General features: G+C 37.0%; 1 protein-coding gene across 7 annotated transcripts in view; it reads right to left on the bottom strand.

Moving 5' to 3' along the window:
• COP1 (COP1 E3 ubiquitin ligase) overlaps positions 1–17,643 on the bottom strand; it is a 268,166-nt gene that overhangs the window by 196,891 nt on the left and 53,632 nt on the right. For 6 of the 7 annotated variants that reach the window (XM_060132901.1, XM_060132909.1, XM_060132916.1 and 3 more), the window contains one exon: positions 17,289–17,408. The exons of the other annotated variant lie outside the window; for it this stretch is intronic. In XM_060132901.1, the coding sequence (XP_059988884.1) occupies positions 17,289–17,408 (120 nt within the window). The remainder of the gene's footprint in view (positions 1–17,288; positions 17,409–17,643) is intronic. 7 annotated transcript variants of the gene reach the window in all.

The following is a 17,643-nucleotide window of genomic DNA, read 5'->3' as shown; positions in this document are numbered from 1 at the left end:
CAACCCCTGTTAGGGGAACTAAGATTCCGCAAGCACAGCCAAAATAAATAAATTAAATAAAATTACAAAAAGATACCTTTTAGTATTAAAATGTACACAATGAACCAATGAATTTCAGCTACATCTGATAAATATACATACAAAGAATATCAAAAGCTAAAAGTGGAATAACAATAAGACATGGTTTATGAACAACTACAATTCTAACTTTCCTATACATATTTTAAAAGAATAAAAAAGTCCAGCGGAGCATTTCTAAAACAAACAACAATAAGAAAGATTAATAAAACTTTCATTTACCTGGCTATGCAACAGAATTATTTGAGGCATTTTTTAAAATAGACACTGGGATGGATTTTATATGATTCTGTTACTCTAGAAAAGATTCCAGGAATCTATATGTTTATAGATTGATAAGAATACGCCAGTCAAAATTTGAAGACTCACTGAGATATTGCACATACTACAAAAAAGCATGGCCACTTCAGCTTGCAGGATCTTAGTTCCCTGACCAGGGACTGAACCCAGGCCCTCGGCAGTGAAAGCACAGAATCCTAACCACTGGACTGTCATAGAATTCCCAACTTCACTTTCAATGAACTGAAACTAGCTCAAGCAACAACTGAGCACCAACTCAGCTAAATTACTGATTAGACCAAAGAGGTGAGTCTCTTATCCTTGCTCCCTGACAAAGGGAAAGACAAGACCATTCAGAAAGAAAGTATTAACTACTTTAGTCTCTTTACTGCTCTTGAATACAACTTTAAAATTACAAGACAGGGAAAGAAGTAGGAAAAGTCAAGAGAAAAAAACAGGCAAAATGGGACTTCCCTGGTGGCCCAGCGGTTGGGAATCTGCCTGCCAATGCAGGGGACATGGGTTCGAACCCTAGTCAGGGAAGATCCAACATGCTGCGGAGTGGCTGGGCCCGTGTGCCACAACTGCTGAGCCTGTGCTCTGGAGCCCGCGAGCCACAACTACTGAGCCTGCGTGCCACAACTACTGAAGCCCACATGCCTAGAGCCCGTGCTCTGCAACAAGAGAAGCCACTGCAATGAGAAGCCCATGCACCACAACGAAGATGCAACACAGCCAAAAATAAATAAATAAATAAAATTAAATTAAAAAAAAAAACACAGGCAAAAGAATGAAATTCACAGGTGACCCACTTGCTGGAATGAGCAAAAAAGACTTTAAAATATTTCTCTATATTATTAAAGAATTAAGGGGGGGTTGGTGGGATGAACTGGGAGATTGGGATTGACATATATACACTAATATGTATAAAACAGATAATAAGAATCTGCTGTATAAAAAAAGAAAAAAGAATTGAGAAAATGGACAAAATGAGCGAAAAAAAGGAGAATTAGAAAAGAATTGAAAGAACAAAGTGTAAACCTAGAAATGAAAAATAAATAGTCTGAAATAAAAAAATAAAAATAAAAAAACTATGAATGCAGTTAGGAACAGATGGACAGAGCCGAGGAAAGGAATAATGAATTCAAAGACAGTTCAATATAAATTACTCAATCCAATTCAGAGAGAGAAAAAATAAAAACAGAGCATCAGAAATATGTGGGATAATATGAAACAATAAAGGGCTTCCCTGGTGGCGCAGTGGTTAAGAATCTGCCTGCCAAAAAAAAAAAAAAAAAAAAAAGAATCTGCCTGCCAATGCAGGAGACACGGGTTTGAGCCCTGGTCTGGGAAGATCCCACATGCCACGGAGCAACTAAGCCTGTGTGCCACGACTACTGAGCCCGCGTGCCATGACTACTGAAGCCCGTGAGCCTAGAGCCCATGCTCCGCAACAAGAGAAGCCATCACAATGAGCACGCACACCACAACGAACAATAGCCCACACTCTCAACAACTAGAGAAGGCCTGCGTGCACCAATGAAGACCCAACGCAGACAAAAATAAATAAAATAAATAAATTATTTTTGAAAAACGAAACAATAAAACATATGACTTGAATCCTAAGGAAAAGGAGAGAGAGCACAGGGTTGAATAAATAATGGTTCACATGTCCAACAAACAGATCCTCCTGTTCTGTGAAACAGAAGCAGGATGAATATTTTTTTAATGAAAGCTAGGAATATCACAGTCAAACTGAAAACTAATGTCAAAAAGAACATTTAAAAGCAGCTAAAAAGGATACACTAGGGGAAGAAGATTAAGAATGACTGGAAATTTCATCAGAAACAAAGGAGCAAATAGAAAATGAAAATATGTCTTTAAAGTGTTAAAAGAAAAAAAAACTAGACTTCTATACAGAACAAAACTATCGTCTATACAAGAAATAGTAAAGAAAATTATACAGACAAAAGGGAAATGACTCAGATGGAACCTCAGATCTACAAGAGAAAATGGAGACATCTCAAAGGGTAAATATTTTGGTTTAAAAGGGTCTTTTCTGTTTCTTTTTTTGCATCATTTCTTCAAAAGACTATTAACTGTTTAAAGCAAAAATAACTGGTGGGGTTTATAATATAATTTGAATCACAAAAGGCAGGAGCTTGGTAAATTGAAATACTATAAGGTCTTGCACTTTCCATAAAATGGTATATAGCTGACCCTTGAACAACACACGTTTGAACTGCATGGGTCCACTTATACATGGATTTTTTTCGATAAATACAAACTGCAGTACTACACGATCCATAGCTGGTTGAATCCATGGATAATGAACCGTGGATATGGAGGGCTGATTATAAAGTTAGATGTGGATTTACAACTTCGCAGGCGTCAGCATGCCTAATAGCTGCATTGTTTAAGGGTCAACTGTATATTCAGTGTTGACTGTGAATACAATGTCCTTGAAGTGGCATACTATAAACTCAAGGTTGACTGTGCAAAGTAAAAAAGGCATTTTGCAATCTTTAGAGAAACCACTAGAAATACAATAATAAGCAACATGCGAAAAACAGAGAAGATGCTATACTAAAATGAAACCCTGGAAACTCAATGATCTCTAAAGAAAGCAAGAAAGGAGAAAGGGTAAATAAGGAATATATGGAAAAACAGAAAACAAATACCAATAAGGTAGACCTCAAGCCTGACCACATTGATAATTATTATATATTACATTTAAATGAACTTAAGTATTTGAATTAATGAGCTTACTAGATTGCATTAAAAACTCAATTACATACAGTTAAGAGACACATTTTTAAAATATAAAAACAACAGAAGAAAAGTAAAAGGGTACAGAAGAATATACCATAGAAACTCTAGTCATAACTAAGCTACTGAGGCTATATTAACATCAGAAAATATAAAAGCAGACTCCAGAACAAAGTATATTTCCAGCAATAAACATATACAATTCATAGTGACAAAGGGGATGATTCATCCAGAAGACGTAACAATCCTAAACATGTATGCACCTAATAATGGGCTTCAAAATACATGAAGTAAAAATCATAGAAGTCAATGAAAAATAAACAATCAAAAATTGTATTTTTAACATACCCCAATCAATAATTGATGGAGCAAGGAGAAAATAAGTTTTTGAATAATATTAACAAACTCTACATTTATAAAGCACAGCAAATAACACATTGCTTTTAAATGAAGGTGAACATTTAACAAAACAGACCATATAGTGAGCCATAAAAAAAAAAAAAAATCACAATAAATTTCAATGGACCAAAAGCAAACAAATTGAAGTTACTGGCTAAAATGCAATGAGAAAGATAGAATTCCTACTTTAATCGACAAAACAGCAGGCTAGTTATATGAATGGATGAATTTCAGACAAAGGACCAGAAATAATACATTATCCCAGGAGCTAGGCAGAAAAACCTCGAAATACACAGGCATCAGGTAGAACACTCAATGAGACTGCCAAAAATCTATTCTATCTCTACCTAACAAAGCTTAAAAAACAAGCTTCAAGATAATCAAACTGTTTTGAAAATACTTAACTACATGCCAGAACGAAGTTTAGAAATGTGTAAAGGAATACAAAAATAGCAACACTAAACAAGTTAAAATGTACAATTTCTGGCATCCAATCAAAAGATTAATAAGCATGCAAATAAAGAAAATACGGCCCAAAATAAGGCGAAAAAAATCCATCAATAAAAACAGATGCAGCAATGACACAAGTAATAAAATAAGCAAATACAGTCATAAAAAAGTTACTATAACTACCTATATGTGTTCTCCAAGTTAAGGAGAGACAACAGATTATAGAAAAAAGTAGTGAATGTGACAACAGAAATAGAAACTATCCAAAATGAACTAGACAGGGGAAAAAGATAAAACATAAATAAGCAGAACTGTTTATGTGTGAGCTGTGGTATAACTTCAACCAACCTAACAGATGTGTAATTGGAGTTCCCAAAGTGGAAAAGGTGACAGAAAAATATTTGAAGAAATAATGACCAAAAATTTTCCAAATCTTATGGAAACTATAATCCTACCAATCCAAGAATCTCAAAGAACCCCAAGAACAAGAAACATGGCGGGGGGGGGAATTATACCAAGGTATATCAAAGTCAAAATACTAAAAACCACAAAAAGAACATTTTAAACTGAGAAATACATTTCATTCTGAGGATAAAGACTTCTCATCTGAAACAATGCAAGACAATGGACAATGGAGCAACATCTTTAAAATACTGAAAGAAAAAAAGTAAATCTAGAATTCTATACTCATTTGGAACTGCCTTTCTGGCATAAAGGGTAAATAAAGACGTTCTCAGATATAGAAGGTGAAAGATTCATCACCAGATCTACACTAAAGAAATGATAAAAGCTGTCCTTCAGGTGGAAGGAAAATTACAGATGGAATTCAGAAGAATGAATGGGGACTTCCCTGGTGGCAGAGTGGTTAAGAATCCGCCTGCCAATGCAAGGGACACGGGTTCAATCCCTGGTCCAGGAAGATCCCACATGCCACAGAGCAACTAAGCCCATGCACCACAACTACTGAAGCCTGCGTGTCTAGAGCCCGTACTCTGCAACAAGAGAAGCTATCGCAACGAGGAGCCCATGCACCACAAAGAAGAAGAGCCCACGCTCATCCCAACTAGAGAAAGCCCACGCGCAACAACGAAGACCCAATGCAGCCCTAAATATATATATATATATTTTTTAAAAACACACACGAAAGAATGAATGAAAGAGTGAATGGAAAACAAGACAATGAAGTACACCAGAAATGATAAATACATGTATATACAGAACTTTTTAAAAATCTCCAAAAAACATTAATTTATTGTTTAAACCAAAATTAATAATGATTTATGGGGGGATGGTTATAACATATATAGAAGTAAAACATTTGACAAAAATAGTACAAATGCTGAGAGAGAAGAAATGGAAGTATACTGTTGTAAGGTTCTTATAATACTGATGAAGTAGGATAATATTACTCAAAAGTACAATGTAATAGCAATTATATTAAAATCCCAAAAGCAACCACTAAGAAACCAAACAAAATGTTCTATCTGACAAGCCAATGAGACAAATAAATGAAATCATGAAAAATACTCAATCTAAAATCATATAAATCAGTCTCACAATACAATTCAACTAGAACTCAATTACCAAAATAGCATTTGGCAAAGTAGCAATATCCAAAATATACACACACACACACACACACACACACACACACACACACACACAACATACTTCTAACAAATCAATAAGAAAAAAGAAACAATCTATTAGGAAAATGGTTATAGGCTATGAATAGGCAATTCATCAAATAAGAAACCAAGATAAACAAACAAATGAAGAAACTCTCTTCGCTAGTAATCACAGAAATACAAAAAATACAAAATGACAAAACAAAACACACACATACACACACACAAACACAAGCATCTGACAACTATCAGACTGGCAGAAACTAAAAAAAAATACCAAGTGTCGATACGGTACAAACCCACAGAAGAGCAATATGGCAATATTTAATATGGTTAAAATGGGCATTCAAACCCTATGAAAAGCAATTCCACTCCTTAAATCACTAAGTATATATATATGAGCACAAGGAGACATGAATAACAATACTAAATGCAGCACTGACACTCACAATTATGAATTCAGAGCAACTTAAATGTCCATCAACAGGCGAATAGAAATGTTCATGCAATAGATTACTATAGAGAAGTTAAAATAATTAAACTAGATCTACATTTATCAGCAGGAACCTCAAAAAGTAAACAAAAAGGCATAGGTCAAAAAGATAACTACAGTTTGAAACTCCTTATATAAAATTCTAAATTACACAGACAATACTTTATATACAGTTGTAGATACAAGTATATGTTTAAAAAAAGCTTATACACGCTTGAAAAGGATCCTTTCCAACTTCATATGGTGGTTACTCTGGGAGAATGGAATGAGATGAGAGGGTTTTAAGTATAAAAAAATATTTAATTCTCAAAAGGCAGACCTAAGACAAATATGGTAAAGTGTTACAATTTATTAAAACTGCAACATAAGTCAAGAGTCTCATTATTTTCTGTACTTTTCTGTATGTTAGAAATATTCATCAAGTAAAATAATAATGCAAAGTAAAACAGTAAAACAATAATGAAAAATGCTATAATACCTATAACAGGAAGTTTGATTCTGAACTGGCTCCCTCATCAAAAAATAACAGAAAAGACCTGAGTTCTAAAACTAAGATACCTGTACTTCCTCAATTCTAAGACAGAGACAAAAAAAAAGTTAATGTTGACACGTCAAAGGGGGAATAAGGTTAACAGCTCTCACATTCAGTATGTAAACTTACCTATCTTCAGTAAATAGCCTATACACACCCTTAAGTGAGCCTGTGGTGCAATAGCCCAGAAAATCTCTCTTTAACCACCACCACGGAAAAAAAATTCTACTGTTCTCTTAAGGTAGAAAAGGGAGAATCATTTGCTATGAGTTGTACAAGAAGGGATCAGGGAATCCAACTGCTTCTTGATCAGATCCTCAACAAATCATCCTGTTTTCAGCCTTTGCTGTATGAGCTATCTCATGCTACCAATTCCAAGGCCTTTGTTTAACAATATAAAAAGGGTTCCTTCCTAGATCTTCCTCACTGCTAGCTCAGCTTTCTCAGATGTCTTAATCTATTACTTTTCATCCACTGCTGCCATTGTCTCTTCTCCCATTCTTTGGCCTTTTAAAAGTCCCTTTACTGTCATTTTATTTTCTTTTCAACATCTTTATTGGAGTATAACTGCTTTACAATGGTGTGTTAGTTTCTGCTTTATAACAAAGTAAATCAGTTATACATATACATATATCACCATATCTCTTCCCTCTTGCGTCTCCCTCTCTCCCACCTTCCCTATCCCACCCCTCTAGGTGGCCACAAGTCACCGAGCTGATCTCCCTGTGCTATGTGGCTACATCCGACTAGCTATCGGTTTTACATTTGGTAGTGTATATATGTCCATGCCACTCTCTCATTTTGTCCCAGGTTACCCTTCCCCCTCCCTGTGTCCTCAAGTCCATTCTCTAGTACATCTGCATCTTTATTCCAGTGTTGCCCCTAGGTTCTTCATGACCTTTTTTTTTTTTTTTAGATTCCATATATATCTGTTAGCATACAGTATTGGTTTTTCTCCTGACTTACTTCACCCTGTATGACAGACTCCAGGTCCATCCACCTCACTACAAATAACTCAATTTCGTTTCTTTTTATGGCAGAGTAATATTCCATTGTATATATTTGCCACATCTTCTTCACCCATTCATCTGTCGATAGACACTTAGGTTGCTTCCATATGCTGGATATTCTAAATAGAGCTGCAATGAACATTGTGGTACATGACTCTTTTTTGAATCATCGTTTTCTCAGGGTATATACCCAGAGGTGTGATTGCTGGGTAATACGGTAGTTCTATTTTTACCTTTTTAAGGAACCTCCATACGGTTCTCCATACTGGCTGTATCAATTTACATTCCCACCAACAGTGCAAGAGGGTTCCCCTTTCTCTACACCCTCTCCAGCATTTGTTGTTTGTACATTTTTTTGATGATGGCCATTCTGACCAGTGTGAGATGATATCTCATTGTACTTTTGATTTGCATTTCTCTAATGATTAATGATGTTGAGCTTCTTTCATGTGTTTGTTGGCAATCTGTACATCTTCTCTGGACAAATGTCTATTAACATCTGCTGCCCATTTTTGGATTCAGTTGTTTGTTTTTTTGATATTGAGCTGCATGAGCTTCTCGTAAATTTTGGAGATTAATCCTTTGTCAGCTGCTTCATTTACAAATATATTCTCCCATTCTGAGGGTTGTCTTTTCACCTTGTTTATGGTTTCCTTTGTTGTGCAAAAGCTTTGAAGTTTCATTAGGTCCCATTTGTTTATTTTTGTTTTTATCTCCATTTCTCTAGGAGGTGGGTCAAAAAGGATCTTGCTGTGATTTATGTCATAAAGTGTTCTGCCTATGTTTTCCTCCAGGAGTTTGATAGTGTCTCTCTGGCCATACACTTAGATATTTAATCCATTTTGAGTTTACTTTTGTGTATGGTTTTAGGCAATGTTCTAATTTCATTCTTTTACATGTAGCTACCCAGTTTTCCCAGCACCACTTATTGAAGAGGCTGTCCTTTCTCCATTGTATATTCCTGCCTCCTTTATCAAAGATAAGGTGACCATATGTGCATGGGCTTATCTCTGGGCTCTCTATCCTGTTCCATTGATCTATATTTCTGTTTTTGTGCCAGTACCATACTGTCTTGATTACTGTAGCTTTGAGGTATAGTCTGAAGTCCAGGAGCCTGATTCCTCCAGCTCCATTTTTCTTTCTAAAGATTGCTTTGGCAATTCGGGGTCTTTTGTGTTTCCATACAAATTGTGAAATTTTTTGCTCTAGTTCTGTGAAAAATGCCATTGGTAATTTGACAGGGATTGCACTGAAGGTGTAGATTCCTTTGGGTAGTATAGTCATTTTCACAATGTTGATTCTTCCAGTCCACAAACATGGTATACCTCGCCACCTATTTGTATCATCTTTAATTTCTTTCATCAGTGTCTTATAATTTTCTGCATACAGGTCTTTTGTCTCCTTAGGTAGGTTTATTCCTAGGTATTTTATTCTTTTTGTTGCAATGGTAAATGGGAGTGTTTTCTTAATTTCACTTTCAGATTTTTCATCATTACTGCACAGGAATGCAAGAGATTTCTGTGCATTAATTTTGTATCCTCTTACTTTACCAAATTCATTGATTAGCTCCAGTAGTTTTCTGGTAGCATCTTTAGGATCCTCTATGTATAGTATCATGTCATCTGCACACAGTGACAGCTTTACTTCTTCTTTTCCGATTTAGACTCCTTTTATTTCGTTTTCTTCACTGATTGCTGTGGCTAAGACTTCCAAAACTATGTTGAATAACAGTGGTGAGAGTGGGCAACCTTGTCATATTCCTAATCTTAGTGGAAATGGTTTCAGTTTTTCACCATTGAGGACGATGTTGGCTGTGGGATTGTCATATATGGCCTTTATTATGTTGAGGTAAGTCCTCTCTATGCCCACTTTCCGGAGGGTTTTTATCATAAACCGGTGTTGAATTCTGTCAAAACCTTTCTCTGCATCTACTGAGATGATCATATGATTTTTCTCCTTCAATTTGTTAATATGGTGTATCACATGGAGTAATTTGCGTATATTGAAGAATCCTGGCATTCCTGGGATAAACCCCACTTGATCATGGTGTATCATCCTTTTAATGTGCTGTTGGATTCTGTTTGCTAGTATTTTCTTGAGGATTTTGCATCTATGTTCAACAGTGATATTGGCCTGTACTTTTGTTTGTGACATCTGTGTCTGGTTTTCGTGTCAGAGTGATGGTGGCCTTGTAGAATGAGTTTGAGAGTGTTTCTCCCTCTGCTATATTTTGGAAGAATTTGAGAAGTATAAGTGTTAGCTTTTCTCTAAATGTTTGATAGAATTCGCCTGTGAAGCCATCTGGTCCCGGGCTTTCGTTTGTTGGAAGATTTTTAATCACAGTTTCAATTTCCGTGCTTATGACTGGTCTGTTCATATTTTCTATTTCTTCCTGATTCATTCTCAGAAGGTTGTGCATTTCTAAGGATTTGTCCATTTCTTCCAGGTTGTCCATTTTATTGGCATACAACTGCTTCTAGCAATCTCTCATGATCCTTTGTATTCCTGCAGTGTCAGTTGTTACTTCTCCATTTTTCATTTCTAATTCTATTGATTTGACTCTTCTCCCTTTTTTTCTTGATGAGTCTGGCTAATTGTTTATCAATTTTGTTTATCTTCTCAAAGAACCAGCTTTTAGTTTTATTGATCTTTGCTATTGTTTCCTTCATTTCTTTTTCATTTATTTCTAATCTGATCTTTATGATTTATTTCCCTCTGCTAACATTGGGACTTTTTTTGTTCTTCTTTCTCTAATTTCTTTAGCTATAAGGTTAGGTTGTTTATTTGAGATGTTTCTTGTTTCTTAAGGTAGGATTGTATTGCTATAAACTTCCCTCTTAGAACTGCTTTTGCTGCATCCCATAGGTTTTGAGTCACTGTAATTTCACTGTCATTTGTTTCTAGGTATTTTTTGATTTCCTCTTTGATTTATTCAGTGATCTCTTCGTTATTAAGTAGTGTATTGTTTAGCCTCCACGTGTTTGCACATTTTACAGATTTTTTCCTGTAATTGATATCCAGTCTCATAGCGTTGTGGTCAGAAAAGATACTGGATACAACTTCAGTTTTCTTACATTTACCAAGGCTTGATTTGTGACCCAAGATATGATTTATCCTGGAGAATGTTCCATGAGCACTTGAGAAGAAAGTGTATTCTGTTGCTTTTAGATGGAATGTCCTATAAATTTCAATTAAGTCCATCTTGTTTAATGTATCATTTAAAGATTATGTTTCCTTGTTTATTTTCATTTTGGATGATCTGTCCATTGATGAAAGTGGGGTGTTAAAGTCCCCTACTATGATTGTGTTACTGTTGATGTCCCCTTTTATGTCTGTTAATATTTGCCTTATGTATTGAGGTGCTCCTATGTTGGGTGCATAAATATTTACAATTGTTATATCTTCTTCTTGGATTGATCCCTTGATTATTATGTAGTGTCCTTCTTTGGTTCTTATAATAGTCTTTGTTTTAAAGTCTATTTTGTCTGATATGAGGATTGCTAATCCAGCTTTCTTTTGATTTACATTTGCATGGAATATCTTTTTCCATCCCCTGACTTTCAGTCTGTATGTGTCCCTAGGTCTGAAGTGGGCCTCTGGTAGACAGCATATATATGGGTCTTTTTTTTGTATCCATTCAGCCAGTCTATGTTTTTTGGTTGGATCATTTAATCCATCTACATTTAAGGTAATTATCAATATATATGTTTCTATTACCATTTTCTTAATTGTTTTGGGTTTGTTATTGTACGTCTTTTCCTTCTCTTGTGTTTCCTGCCTAGAGAAGTTCCTTTAGCATTTGTTTTAAAGCTGGTTTGGTGGTAATGAGTTTTCTTACCTTTTGCTTGTCTGTAAAGGTTTTAATTTCTCCATCAAATCTGAATGAGATCCTTGCTGGGTGGAGAAATCTTGGTTGTAGGTTTTTCTCTTTCATCACTTTAAAATGTCCTGCCACTCCCTTCTGGCTTGCTGAGTGTCTGCTGAAACAGCAGCTGTTAACCTTATGAAGATTGCCTTGTATGTTGTTTGTTGTTTTTCCCTTGCTGCTTTTAATATTTTTTCTTTATATTTAATTTTTTATAGTTTGATTAATGTGTCTTGGCCTGTTTCTCCTTGGATTTATCCTGTATGGGACTCTCTGTGCTTCCTGGACTTGATTAACTATTTCCTTTCCCATATTAGGTAAGTTTTCAACTATAATCTCTTCAAATATTTTCTCAGTCCCTTTCTTTTTCTCTTCTTCTTCTGGGACCCCTATAATTCGATTGTTGGTGCATTTAATGTTCTCCCAGAGGTCTGTGAGACTGTCCTCAATTCTTTTCATTCTTTTTTCTTTATTCAGCTGTGTAGTAGTTATTTTCACTACTTTATCTTCCAGGTCACTTATCCGTTCTTCTGCCTCAGTTATTCTGCCATTGATTCCTTCTAGAATATTTCAAATTTCATTTATTGTGTTCTTCATCACTGTTTGTTTGCTCTTTAGTTCTTCTAGGTCCTTGTTAAACGTTTCTTGTATTTCCTCCATTCTATTTCCACGATTTTGGATCATCTTTACTACCATTATTCTGAATTCTTTTTCAGGTAGACTGCTTATTTTCTCTTCATTTCTTAGGTCTGGTGGGTTTTTACCTTGCTCTTTCATCTGCTGTGTGTTTCTCTGTCTTCTCATTTAGTTTAACTTACTGTGTTTGGAGTCTCCTTTTCGCAGGCTGCAGGTTCGTAGTTCCCATTGTTTTTGGTGTCCTCCTCCAGTGGCTAAGGTTGGTTCAGTAGGTTGTGCTTCCTGGAGGAAGAGACTAGTGCCTGTGTTCTGGTGGATAAGGCTGGATCTTCTCTTTCTGGTGGGCAGGTCCACATCTGGTGGTGTGTTCTGGGGTGTCTGTAACCTTATTATGATTTTAGGCAGCCTCTCTGTTAATGGGTGGGGCTGTGTTCCTGTCTTGCTAGTTTTTTGGCATAGGGTGTCCAGCACTGTAGCTTACTGGTCGTTGAGTGGAGCTAGGTCTTGCCATTGAGATTGAGATCTCTGGGAGATTTCCACCATTTGATATTACGTGGAGCTGGGAGGTCTCTGGTGGACCAATGTGTTGAACTTGGCTCTCCCACCTCAGAAGCACATCCCTGACGCCTGGCTGGAGCACCAAAATCCTGTCATCCACATGGCTCAGATTAAAAGGGAGAAAAAAAGAAAGAAAGATGATGAAATGAAATGAAATAAAATAAAATGAAATGAAACAAAATAAAATGAAATAAGATAAAATAAATTTATTAAAATAAAAAATAATTATCAAAAAAGATTTAAAAAGTAATAAAAAAAAGAAAGAAAGGAGCAACCAAACCAAAAAACAAATCCACCAATGATAACAAGTGCTAAAAACTATACTAAAAAAAAAGGGACAGACAGAACCATAGGACAAATGTTAAAAAGAAAGCTATACAGACAAAATCACACACAGAAGCATATGCATACACACTCACACACACACACACACAAAATATATATATATATAAACATATATATACACATATATATATATGTGTGTGTGTATATATATATATATATATATATATATATATCGCTGCTCCCAAAGTCCACCTCCTCAATTTGGGATGATTTGTTGTCTATTCAGGTATTCCACAGATGCAGGGTACACCAAGTTGATTGTGGAGATTTAATCTGTTGCTCCTGAGGCTGCTGGGAGAAATTTCCCTTTCTCTTCTTTGTTCGCACTGCTCCTGTGGTTCAGCTTTGGATTTGGCCCCGCCTCTGCGTGTAGGTCGCCTGAGGGTGCCTGTTTCCCGCTCAGACAGGACAGGGTTAAAGGAGCAGCTGATTCGGGGTCTCTGGCTCACTCAGGCTGAGGGGAGGGAGGCGTATGGAATGCGGGGCAAGCCTGCGGCGGCAGAGGCCAACATGACTTTGCACCAGCCTGAGACGTGCCGTGTGTTCTCCCAGGGAAGCTGTCCCTTGATCACAGGACCCTGGCAGTGGCTTGCTGCACAAGTGTGCTTGCACACAGGCTTCTTGGGGGCTGCAGCAGCAGCCTTAGCATCTCATCCCCATCTCTGGGTTCCACACTTTTAGCCGCGGCTCGCGCCCGTCTCTGGAGCTCCTTTAAGCGGCGCTCTTAATTCCCTCTCCTTGCGTACCAGGAAACCAAGAGGCAAGAAAAAGTCTCTTGCCTCTTAGGCAGGTCCAGACCTTTTCCAGGACTCCCTCCCGGCTAGCCATGGCACACTAGCCCCCTTCAGGCTGTGTTCACACAGCCAACCCCAGTCCTCTCCCTGGGATCCGACCGAAGCCGGAGCCTCAGCTCTCAACTCCCACCCATCCCGGGTTGAGCAGACAAGCTTCTTGGGCTGGTGAGTGCTAGTTGGCACCGATCCTCTGTGCGGGAATCTCCCCGCTTTGCCCTCTGCACCCCTGTTGCTGTGCTCTCCTCCGTGGCGCCGAAGCGTCCCCCCTCCGCCACCCACAGTCTCCGCCCACGAAGGGGCTTCTAGTGTGTGGAAACCTTTCCTCCTTCACAGCTCCCTCCCGCTGTGCAGGTCCCATCCCTATTCTTTTGTCTCTGTTTCTTCTTTTTTCTTTTGCCCTACCCAGGTACATGGGGGAGTTTCTTGCCTTTTGGGAGGTCTGAGGTCTTCTGCCAGCATTCAGTAGGTGTTCTGTAGGAGCTGTTCCACATGTAGAAGTATTTCTGATGTATTTGTGGGGAGGAACGTGACCTCCACGTCTTATTCTTCCACCATCTTGAAGTTCCTCTCTACTGTCATTTTAATAGCATTAAGGGAGCAAGACTGTTTGTTCAGTCTATCATAGAGAAGTATTTTTACATCACTTATCACTATGTGAAAATATTTACTTTAGTTTATCTCCTCAGCTACTCCACCCTATCCCCCCCAACACACACACACACACACACACACACACACACAGCAGAATCCTGTCTTTTCCACTACACTTAACACAACATCTAGCACACGATAGATCCTAATAGAAAACTATGTTTAAAATCATAGGAGAGTCTTGGCAACAATTTTTGGGATATGACACCTAAAGCAAAAGCAAAAAAATCAAAAATAAACAAGTATGACTATATCAAACATACAAGCTTCTGCACAACGAAGGAAATGATCAACAAAGTGAAAATGCGACCGATGCAATGGGAGAAAATATTTGCAGATCATATATCTGATAAGAGGTTAATATCCAAAATACTGTATATAAAGAATTCATATAATTCAATAGCAAAAAACCCCCCAAATAATCCAATTTAAAAATGGGCAAAGGATTTTCCAAATAAGACATTCAAATGATCAACAGGTACATGAAAAGGTGTTCAACCTCACAAATCATTAGGGAAATAGAAATCAAGACCACAAGGAGGGAGATTCCCTGGCGGCGCAGTGGTTGAGAGTCCGTCTGCCGATGCAGGGGACACGGGTTCGTGCCCCGGTCCGGGAAGATCCCACATGCCACGGAGCATCTGGGCCCATGAGCTATGGCCACTGAGCCTGCATGTCCAGAGCCTGTGCTCTGCAACGGGAAAGGCCACAACAGTGAGAGGCCCGCATACTGCAAAAAAAAAAAAAACCCACAAGGAGACATCACGTCACACAGGTTACAATGGCCACCATCCAAAAGACAAGAAAGAACAAATGCTGGTGAGGATGTGGAGGAAAGGAAATCCTTGTGCACTGCTGGTGGGAATGTAAATTGGTATAGCCACTATGGAAAATAGTAGAGGTTCCTAAAAAAATTAAAAATAAAACTACCATATGATCCATCAATCCCATTTCTGGGTATATATCCAAAGGAAATTAAATTGCTATGTCAGAGCAATATCTGCACCCTCATGTTCATGCAGCATTATTTACAATTTCCAAGATATGTTAATAACCTAAGTGTCCATCAATGCATGATTGGATAAAGATGTGGTATATATACAATGGAATACTATACAGCCATAAAAAAGAAGGAAATTCTGCCACTTGTGACAACATGGATGGACTTTATGAGCAGTATAAATGAAGTAAGTCAGAAAGAGAGACAAGCACTACATGATCTCACTTACATGTGGAAGCTTAAAAGAAGAAAACAAAAAAACTAGAAACACCAAGCTCACAGAAAAAGATCAGATTTGTGGTTACTAGAAGCAGGGGATGGGGGAATTGAATGAAGGTCAAGAAGCACAAACTTCCAGTTTTAAGATAAATAAGTACTGAGGATATGACATACAACATGATGACTATAGTTAACACTGCTGTAAAGTATATTTGAAAGTTGCTAAGAGAGTAAATCCTAAAAGTTCTCATCACAAGGAAAAAAACTTTTTCTTCCTCTTTTTTCTTGTATCTATATGAGATGATATATGTTAAGTAAATTTACTGTGGTAATCTTTCACAATATATGCATGAAGTCATTATGCTGTATACCTTAAACTTACACAGTGCTATATATCAATTACATCTCAACAAAACTGAAAGAAAAAAATAAATTAAAGGTAAAGTCCCCCCCACCCCCCCACCAAAAACACAGGAGAAATTCCCACCACAAAAAAGACACAGCATGGTAGACTCATTTTGGTCAGCTCAACCTCACCTACTCCTTCCTCCTCCTAAGAGATTCTCATTCTCTTAAGTGGTATCCAGATCCAGGCTATGTTAATCAGAATCTATCCACAGAATTTTTTAAAATCAAGCTACAAAGCTCTTTTTCTTCTTTGATCAAAAAAACATAAATATAAAGGAGGAAGTACAGGTGACCACATTATCCGCCACATAATAAAAATCCGAGAAAAGAAAATCAGACCTGTCCTAAAGAAACAGTCATGAAAAGTAAAAAAGAAAAACTCCCAACAACATTCAAGTATCTGATTTCATTTGCATATAGTCTCCAGAGAAGTGACGGTTCCAATCTTCCCAACATTTGGTTGTTAAGCTCTTCCTTTTTATGTGTGTAAGCTACTCAGTCCCTTATTCTGTCAATTTATATCCCCTTTTTGTTTAAGCTAGGTCAGGTTGGGTATTTGCTTGTGCTAAGGTATATATTCTTTATAATGAAGCATACTCAATTCCTAACGAACACATGCAAATTCCCATTTTATATTGTTTACATTTATTTACCAGAAATAAATGCAATTTTTCATGTATTTAGATTCCATTACATGAAACAGAATATAATTTCTTTCCAGTTCCCATCTTTCTAAATACCCTTAGTTAAGCCACAGACTGCTGCTACTGCCAATCAACACCTGCTGGAAGGATTTTATGTAGGTAGAAATAATCACTGTTTTCTCCTCCAAATCCCATATGTGAAGAGGGGAAGATTCACTAGAAGAAAAAATAACCAATGTAATTGTTCCCTTTTAAAATGAAACTGTACTTTCTCATGATCTTAACATTCAGCTTTTGTTAATACAAACTGGCCATTGCCAGTAAGTTGTATTATAAGGAATTTGTTCTTTCTTTGAATTGAAAAAGGGGAACCTGTTAGAAGTCGTAGCTTGCAGATGTTTCTTATTGAATAAAACTGGATGGACTGAGTAATCCTACCCTATTATTTTTAAACATTTCTAGATCTTTTTCAATGCAACTGACAGAGCACCATTTAAAACAAAATTTTTTAAAGTTCAGGGGCCACTTACTGCTTCCAGTTGTTTCTTCTTCTGCACTAGTAACTCCAACATGAGGTTGACATTGGCCAAATCAAGATTATCTTGGTCAGTTCCCAACAAATCCTGAAATATTTGCCACCTGTGGCCATTCTAAAAACAAAGAAAAGAAGAAACACAGCAACTTCCTAAGACAATTGTTTTAGAGAGTCAAAAATAAATGTTTGCTACTTCCTAATATGCTTATTAGATAACATATCAAAAATAAACTATGACATTCCAACCTATTCCTTCCCCAGCTTGTGGCTCCCCAATGCCTTCTAATTATAATTTAATCACTATTTCTCCCCTAAATAAATTTAAACAATGGATATGAAAGGCATATTTA

Source organism: Lagenorhynchus albirostris, chromosome 2 (assembly GCF_949774975.1).
Source record: "Lagenorhynchus albirostris chromosome 2, mLagAlb1.1, whole genome shotgun sequence".
NCBI classification, from domain to species: Eukaryota; Metazoa; Chordata; class Mammalia; order Artiodactyla; family Delphinidae; genus Lagenorhynchus; species Lagenorhynchus albirostris.
Note: the sequence above shows the minus strand (reverse complement) of the source record. Positions and strands in the feature narration are given on the sequence as shown.